The 9,630-nt window shown below is 36.5% G+C and overlaps 1 protein-coding gene across 1 annotated transcript; it reads left to right on the top strand.

Annotated features, from left to right (window-relative positions):
• The first annotated feature begins 1,504 nt into the window (after positions 1 to 1,504).
• LOC140169432 (uncharacterized) lies at positions 1,505 to 2,038 on the top strand. The gene has a single exon (XM_072192692.1). The coding sequence runs from the start codon at positions 1,505 to 1,507 to the stop codon at positions 2,036 to 2,038; it is 534 nt and encodes a 177-aa protein (XP_072048793.1).
• Positions 2,039 to 9,630: the final 7,592 nt, after the last annotated feature.

Below are 9,630 nucleotides of genomic sequence, written 5' to 3'. Positions count from 1 at the left end.
GGACTCATAATCTGGGAGCCTTGCTCGACGTGCGTGGGTTCGATTCCCCGTCCCACCACCGTGTTGCGCCCTTGGGCAAGGCGCTTTGCCTCGCTTGCCTCACCCCACCCAGGTGCAATGGGAAGCTGTTAGGGGTAGTCACAGTCGTTGTACTGATGGACCCTGCGCCACTTGTAGGCTGCAAACGTGGTTCCGACATATTCTAATGACGGCGGAATAAATGTAAAGCGCTTAGAGGCTGTTTACGGCATAAAGCGCTATATAAATGTCTACATTTATTTATTTATTTCTTAAAATGACAGTTTCTTACGCCGAGATTGGGAACGTCGCACAAACCTTAATATGACGGTCAGAATGCCGTCCGCGATATCGGACCAACGTTGGTAAACAGCATGACAGTTGACGGCCTACTGTTTCCAAGTCATCGGAATGGTCAAGTTGGTCCAAAATTTTCTATTTACTAGGCGTATTAAAGTGTAACATTAAATAAAGACTATAAAAGCCCACTAGATAAACTAATAATAATAATAGGCCCTAATAATGATGAGGATGATGATGATGTTGCAACTCATGATGATGATGATGATGATGTTGATGATGATGGTGATGATGATGATGATGATGATGATGATGATGATGATGATGATGATGATGATGATGGTGATGAATATAATGCTTAGTGATAATGTAATATATAAACCTAATAAATATATAATTATATTTATAATAACAATAAAACTTTGGAATTCAATCGTCAGTAAGATTTTTTATTTAAAAAAAAGAAAGAAAAAAATCAACAAATTTAGTAAATTTTATCAATATTTACAGTAAATTTGATCAATATCCTTTAAATTATTCACTTTAGCAGGTTTAGCCATCAAAATATTGCTTATATTAACTTAAAACACTTCATCGAATATGTAAACCCCGTTAGCTCAGTCAGTAGGGCATCAGTCTCATAATCCAAAGGTCATGGGTTCAAATCCCGGAAGGTACATCAAGGTATGTGTTATGTGTAAAATTAAGCTAGGAAATTTGCTTCCGTTGTAATATAGACAGTATGAAGTGTAAGACTCTGTGTAAGCAGAGTATATGCTACTAAATAATATTTTTCTTTCTTTTTTTCATGATTTTTCGTCTCTTTGGGGTTACTTGCCAATGGTTGGATTAACGTTGGATTAATGGTTGGTTTAACGTTGGTCAATGGATGGATTAATAACATTGGCCCAACATCAACGATATTATGTTAGCCCAACGTCACAAATTACATCTTTATTAGGGTTGGGTCAATGTTGGATCGACGTTGGCTAACGTCTGCACAACGCTGAATGTGGACGTCGCACCAACGTTCTATTTTGGCATCAAAAAAACTTTCATATCCATCCTCCAGGCAACCGTCGTCCAACGTTAGATATTGACGTTGACACAACATAGTAGCAACCAATTGTGCCCACTGGGCAACCTCTGCATGAAGGATCATATTGACAGTATCTGCAGGTCTGCTATGGCGGCCATACGGAAAATAGGGCAAATACGTCATTTCATCGACGACGAAACTGCTGCCAAATTAGTTCACGCTTTTGTCACCTCTCGGCTGGACTCCTGCACCGCCTTAGTCTATGGTCTTCCTGATTCCTTCATCACAAAACTTCAGCTGATTCAGAACACAGCAGCCCGGTTAGTCGCTCGCACTCCTCGATCTCAGCACATTACCCCAGTCTTACAATCGCTTCATTGGCTTCCCATCAAGAAACGTGCAGCTTACAAGATCTTGCTCATGACATACAAGGCTCTCAATCAACTCGCCCCTCAATACATCTCCGATATCGTCACTTACTACAAACCAGTTCGCAATCTTCGTTCATCAAACAAGTTATCTCTGACTGTCACAAGTCGACCATCAACCAAATTCTATGGTGAGCGTGCATTTGTGTATGCAGCTCCTTCACTCTGGAACAATCTACCGCTTCAAGTTCGCTCTTCTATTACGGTGTCGTCCTTCAAGAGTCGTCTGAAGACACATCTTTTTAATATTTAATTAATTTTGTTTTCAACCCTGCCTGTTTTCCATCTCACAGGAGCGAGATGCTGATCATCTCGCTGAGAGTGATGTGCTGGTAACCTCTCCTCTCCAGGGTTATCATTTCTGCGTGTTACTTCTGCTTTGTTTATGGCCGGCCCTGCTGCATTTGATTGAGCGACTTGCTGATGAAGCCGCTGAGAGTGAAGTGCTGGCAACCTCTCCTCTCCAGCAGGGCCCCCGCCGGTCGGGTTTGTTATTTTCGCGTTTTGATTCAGCGGACCAAATCCACGCTTTTAAATCAAATGTTTCTATTATATATATATAGGCTATATGTATCGATGTAAATTTGTTAATGATATTTAATTTGTATATTGTGAAATTGCTGTTTTTGAATTATTATGTCTTCACATTAGGACCTGGATCACTATTTGAGTCTCTGGCGTGTTTTGCTCGGGGACAAATTTTTTGGCTGGCTCGGGTGGACGATTGTTTGTCATGTGCTGGTCAACGGTTGTCTACCTTGGTCTGTCAGGGTGATTTCTGTGGGCTTCAAATTTTCAGGGGATTCGGGTAGTGATTTGGATTTTAGTGTGTTGTTTATAATTATCATGCTTTTGTTCATTATATGATATGCTATTATGTTTCTCTTGTCAAGTGTAATTGCTTTATAATGTTTCTAATGTGTTTTCTATAATTAATTTGTATTGGTTGTATTATGCCTTATAGAATATGTACTTTTGTAGTTTTTGCATAATGTATTAGTAAGTTTAGCTCTCTGTTCAGCGCATTGAGGCCTGGCATAATGCGCTTTATAAATTTCTTTATTTCTTTATTTATTTATTTATTCTTTTTCTTTATATTTAATGATTTTTTTTTAATGATATGGCTGTCTACCGAAGATAGCAATCATGCCGGGTTTACATGAGACAGAAAATAGGCCTAGTTTTTTGCGGAAAAAATTAATGAATCATCATTGTTTTTTGTTTGGTTTCTTTTTGTTTTCCTTTTTTGTTTTCTTTCTTATTTTATTTCCTGCGTGTTCCCAATAATCTCTGCTATATAAAGTGCCGTTTTAAATTTTGGTCAGCTTCTTCATTTTAACATTTCTTTATAGCTTTGCATTCGGCCTAATGCCGATTTTTTTATCTAGGCGAGCGACAATTTATAGCCGTTTTACCGGCCCCGGGATTTGCGCACTGAATCCTCTCATTTTGCGCACTGAATCATCATCATCTAGAACGCGTTTTGGGCAATGTTATTTTGGAACATTATTATTTTGAATGTGTTTTGCTTTGGTTACTATCTTCTGTAGATAGCAGTTAGGGCCTGCAAAGAAAATGATTCATACCTCTATTCTTTTGTTCTTTATATTTAATGATTTTTTTTATGATATGACTGTTTACCGAAGATAGCAATCATGCCGGGTTTATATGAGACAGAACATAGGCCTATTTTTTGCGTACTGAATGAATCATCATTGTTTTTTGTTTGGTTTCTTTTTGTTTTGCTTTTTTTTTTCTTTCTTATTTTATTTCCTGCATGTTCCAAATAATCTCTGCTATATAAAGTGCCGTTTTAAATTTTGGTCAGTTTCTTCATTTTAACATTTCTTTATAGCTTTGCATTCGGCCTAATGCCGATTTTTTTATCTAGGCGAGCGACAAATTATAGCCGTTTTATCGGCCCCAGGATTTGCGCACTGAATCCTCTCATTTTGCGCACTGAATCATCATCATCTAGAACGCGTTTTGGGCAATGTTATTTTATTTAATATTTAATGATTTTTTTTAATGATATGACTGTCTACCGAAGATAGCAATCATACATTGCAAATTGGCCAGAACACATGGAACGCGTTCATTAATGTATAACGGTTTTTTAACACATGACACGTGTTCAACTTAGTTAGAGAACCCTAGTGTTAATGTAGAGAACACAGGTGTTATTACCTCAAAACACTAGTGTAACGTGTTCTAATCCTTTAAACACTGGTGTTCAAAATCACTATCTATGAACACCTCGGACACATGAAAGAAATGTAACGGTTTTTTAACACATGACACGTGTTCAAACATTGATTTTCAGAATGCTGGTGTTCAACCTTTATACTTTTTCAAAATCTCATTACTCGACAATAAACAAATGCATGGTAGTATAAACAAGATATTGGCGGTGTTCCGAAGAATTCCGATGAAATCCAAGAGTTTTCACCTAAGGCAAACCCAAGGCTCGAACCCTCGCTGATCGTATCTCCCGGCCGACAGCGCAACGCCTTAAGTTAACTGCCCGGCCATCTCGCCTTCTCGTGTCTCTCCGATGTTTGTTCATCGCTGTCAACAGATATACGGGCTCCGAGTCGCTCTCAAAGTTGCCCTGAATTTTATTCTTCCCTAAATCCTTCAATTTACTCTCACTATCATCATCCCATTTGTCTTGAAAAAGACAGTTTGGAATAGCGTTTCCATGTTGCATCGCCATTGTTGTTGATGTTACTTATATCCCTCCTTCAAAGGAGCACCGTGTATTTCTCGCGTTACATGCGTTCCATTTTTGAACACCAGTATTCAATATAATCAATCAGAACACTTGTGACACGTCTGATCAATACTGTGTGTTCTACATTATACTAAAAGAACACTAATGTCCAAGGCTTATCATATTTTCAAAAACACTAGTGTTCTAAGAGACAATTATGAACACCTCGAAGGCGTCTGAGAAGCGTCATGTGTTCGGGAAAATTTGCAGTGTACCGGGTTTACATGAGACAGATGATAGGACTAGTTTTTTGCGTACTGAATGAATCATCATTGTTTTTTGTTTTGTTTTCTTTTTGTTTTGCTCTTTTGTTTTCTTTCTTATTTTACTTCCTGCATGTTCCAAATAATATCTGCTATATAAAGTGCCGTTTTAAATTTTGGTCAGCTTCTTCATTTTAACATTTCTTTATAGCTTTGCATTCGGCCTAATGCCGATTTTTTTTTATCTAGGCGAGCGACAAATTATATAGCCGTTTTATCGGCCCCGGAATTTGCGCACTGAATCCTCTCATTTTGTGCACTGAATCATCATCATGTAGAACGCGTGTTGGGCAATGTTATTTTGGAACATTATTATTTTGAATGTGTTTTGCTTTGCTTACTATCTTCTGTAGATAGCATTTAGGGCCTGCACAGAAAATGATTCATATCTCTATTCTTTTTCTTTATATTTAATGATTTTTTTAATGATATGGCTGTCACCGAAGATAGCAATCATACCGGGTTTACATGAGACAGAAAATAGGTCTAGTTTTTTGCGTAAAAAATGAATGAATCATCATTGTTTTTTGTTTTGTTTTCTTTTTGTTTTCCTTTTTTTTTTTTTTTCTTATTTTATTTCCTGCATGTTCCCAATAATCTCTGCTATATAAAGTGCCGTTTTAAATTTTGGTCAGCTTCTTCATTTTAACATTTCTTTATAGCTTTGCATTCGGCCTAATGCCGATTTTTTTTATCTAGGCGAGCGACAATTTATAGCCGTTTTACCGGCCCCGGGATTTACGCACTGAATCCTCTCATTTTGCGCACTGAATCATCATCATCTAGAACGCGTTTTGGGCAATGTTATTTTGGAACATTATTATTTTGAATGTGTTTTGCTTTGGTTACTATCTTCTGTAGATAGCATTTAGGGCCTGCAAAGAAAATGATTCATACCTCTATTCTTTTGTTCTTTATATTTAATGATTTTTTTTTTATGATATGACTGTTTACCGAATATAGCAATCATGCCGGGTTTATATGAGACAGAACATAGGCCTATTTTTTGCGTACTGAATGAATCATCATTGTTTTTTGTTTGGTTTCTTTTTGTTTTGCTTTTTTGTTTTCTTTCTTATTTTATTTCCTGCATGTTCCAAATAATCTCTGCTATATAAAGTGCCGTTTTAAATTTTGGTCAGTTTCTTCATTTTAACATTTCTTTATAGCTTTGCATTCGGACTAATGCCGAGCCTTTTATCTAGGCGAGCAGCAAATTATAGCCGTTTTATCGGCCCCGGGATTTACGCACTGAATCCTCTCATTTTGCGCACTGAATCATCATCATGTAGAACGCGTTTTGGGCAATGTTATTTTGGAACATTATTATTTTGAATGTGTTTTGCTTTGCTTACTATCTTCTGTAGATAGCATTTAGGGCCTGCAAAGTTAATGATTCATACCTCCATTCTTTTTCTTTATTTTTTATGATTTTTTAGTTATATGACTGTCTACCGAAGATAGCAATCATGCCGGGTTTATATGAGACAGAACATAGGCCTATTTTTTGCGTACTGAATGAATCATCATTGTTTTTGTTTGGTTTCTTTTTGTTTTGCTTTTTGTTTTCTTTCTTATTTTATTTCCTGCATGTTCCAAATAATCTCTGCTATATAAAGTGCCGTTTTAAATTTTGGTCAGTTTCTTCATTTTAACATTTCTTTATAGCTTTGCATTCGGCCTAATGCCGATTTTTTATCTAGGCGAGCGACAAATTATAGCCGTTTTATCGGCCCCGGGATTTGCGCACTGAATCCTCTCATTTTGCGCACTGAATCATCATCATCTAGAACGCGTTTTGGGCAATGTTATTTTATTTAATATTTAATGATTTTTTTTAATGATATGACTGTCTACCGAAGATAGCATTTAGGGCCTGCAAAGTTAATGATTCATACCTCCATTCTTTTTCTTTATTTTTTATGATTTTTTAGTTATATGACTGTCTACCGAAGATAGCAATCATGCCGGGTTTATATGAGACAGAACATAGGCCTATTTTTTGCGTACTGAATGAATCATCATTGTTTTTTGTTTGGTTTCTTTTTGTTTTGCTTTTTTGTTTTCTTTTTCTTATTTTATTTCCTGCATGTTCCAAATAATCTCTGCTATATAAAGTGCCGTTTTAAATTTTGGTCAGTTTCTTCATTTTAACATTTCTTTATAGCTTTGCATTCGGCCTAATGCCGATTTATTTATCTAGGCGAGCGACAAATTATAGCCGTTTTATCGATCCCGGGATTTGCGCACTGAATCCTCTCATTTTGCGCACTGAATCATCATCATCTAGAACGCGTGTTGGGCAATGTAATTTTGGAACATTATTATTTTGAATGTGTTTTGCTTTGCTTACTATCTTCTGTAGATAGCATTTAGGGCCTGCAAAGAAAATGATTCATATCTCTATTCTTTTTCTTTATATTTAATAATTTTTTTAATGATATGACTGTCTACCGAAGATAGCAATCATACCGGGTTTACATGAGACAGAAAATAGGTCCAGTTGTTTGCGTACTGAATGAATCATCATTGTTTTTTGTTCTGTTTTCTTTTTGTTTTGCTTTTTGTTTTCTTTCTTATTTTATTTCCTGCATGTTCCCAATAATCTCTGCTATATAAAGTGCTGTTTTAAATTTTGGGCAGCTTCTTCATTTTAACATTTCTTTATCGCTTTGCATTCGGCCTAATGCCGATTTTTTATCTAGGCGAGCGACAAATTAATGCCGTTTTATCGGCCCCGGGATCTGCGCACTGAATCCCCTCATTTTGCGCACTGAATCATCATCATCAAGAACGCGTGTTGGGCAATGTTATTTTGGAACATTATTATATTGAATGTGTTTTGCTTTGCTTACTATTCTCTGTAGATAGCATTTAGGGCCTGCAAAGAAAATGATTCATACCTCTATTCTTTTTCTTTATATTTAATGTTTTTTTTAATGATATGACTGTCTACCGAAGATAGCAATCATGCCGGGTTTATATGAGACAGAAAATAGGCCTAGTTTTTCGCGTACTGAATGAATCATTGCCGTTTTAAATTTTGGTCAGTTTCTTCATTTTAACATTTCTTTATAGCTTTGCATTCGGCCTAATGCCGATTTTTTTCTCTAGGCGAGCGGTAAATTATAGCCGTTTTATCGGCCCCGGGATTTGCGCACTGAATCCTCTCATTTTGCGCACTGAATCATCATCATTTAGAACGCGTGTTGGGCAATGTTATTTTGGAACATTATTATTTTGAATGTGTTTTACTTTGCTTACTATCTTCTGTATAGATAGCATTTAGGGGCTGCAAAGAAAATGATTCATACCTCTATTCTTTTTCTTTATATTTAATGATTTTTTAATGATATGACTGTCTACTGAAGATATCAATCATGCCGCGTTTGTATGAGACAGAAAATAGGCCTAGTTATTTGCGTACTGAATGAATCATCATCATTTTTTGTTTTGTGTTCTTTTTGTTTTGCTTTTTTGTTTTCTTTCTTATTTTATTTTCTGCATGTTCCCAATAATCTCTGCTATATAAAGTGCCGTTTTAAATTTTGGTCAGCTTCTTCATTTTAACATTTCTTTATCGCTTTGCATTCGGCCTAATGCCGATTTTTTTCTCTAGGCGAGCGGCAAATTATAGCCGTTTTATCGGCCCCGGGATCTGCGCACTGAATCATCATCATTTAGAACGCGTGTTGGGCAATGTTATTTTGGAACATTATTATATTGAATGTGTTTTGCTTTGCTTACTATTCTCTGTAGATAGCATTTAGGGCCTGCAAAGTTAATGATTCATACCTCTATTCTTTTTCTTTATTTTTAATGATTTTTTAGTTATATGACTGTCTACTGAAGATAGCAATCATGCCGGGTTTACATGAGAGAGAAAATAGGTCTAGTTTTTTGCGTACTGAATGAATCATCATTGTATTTTGTTTTGTTTTCTTTTTGTTTTGCTTTTTTGTTTTCTTTCTTATTTTATTTCCTGCATGTTCCAAATAATCTCTGCTATATAAAGTGCGTTTTAAATTTTGGCCAGCTTCTTCATTTTAACATTTCTTTATAGCTTTGCATTCGGACTAATGCCGATTTTTTTATCTAGGCGAGCGACAAATTATAGCCGTTTTATCCGCCCCGGGATTTGCGCACTGAATCCTCTCATTTTGCGCACTGAGTCATCATCATAGACATACCACCTAGACCTGTAACTGCCCATCCCTAACCATGGCAGTAGGTGAAGCCACGTATCCAAGGTGATTTTGGTCGGGTGGTCGGACGCGGAGAAATAAGCGTTCATGTCTGGAACGAAAAACGCGATCGTTTGCGTGATTGCTGCGCCGTTATCGCCCGCGTCAAACGCAACATGTTCTGTAGACGCGAAAATGTCTGCTTGTTTGCGTCCGGGTTGCGTCCTTGTCAAAATCGTTGCTAAGCAGTGTTGACTTCACTACGCAAACCAAAGTTATAGGTCTAGGTTCTTGTTTGTCTGGGGTCATCATCATCTAGAACGCGTTTTGGGCAATGTTATTTTGGAACATTATTATTTTGAATGTGTTTTGCTTTGCTTACTATCTTCTGTAGATAGCATTTAGGGCCTGCAAAGAAAATGATTCATACCTCTATTCTTTTACTTTATATGATTTTTTTAATGATATGACTGTCTACCGAAGATAGCAATCATGCCGGGTTTATCTGAGACAGAAAATAGGCCTATTTTTTGCGTACTGAATGAATCATCATTGTTTTTTGTTTTGTTTTCTTTTGATTTTTTGTTTTCTTTCTTATTTTATTTCCTGCATGTTCCCAATAATC

Source organism: Amphiura filiformis, chromosome 14 (assembly GCF_039555335.1).
Source record: "Amphiura filiformis chromosome 14, Afil_fr2py, whole genome shotgun sequence".
Classification (NCBI taxonomy): domain Eukaryota; kingdom Metazoa; phylum Echinodermata; class Ophiuroidea; order Amphilepidida; family Amphiuridae; genus Amphiura; species Amphiura filiformis.
The sequence above is the reverse complement of the archived record's forward strand: the minus strand, read 5'-3'. Positions and strand labels throughout refer to the sequence as shown.

Excerpts from the sequence above, each read along its gene's own strand:
- LOC140169432 (XM_072192692.1), top strand. The coding sequence starts at position 1,505 with ATGGCGGCCATACGGAAAATAGGGCAAATACGTCATTTCATCGACGAC.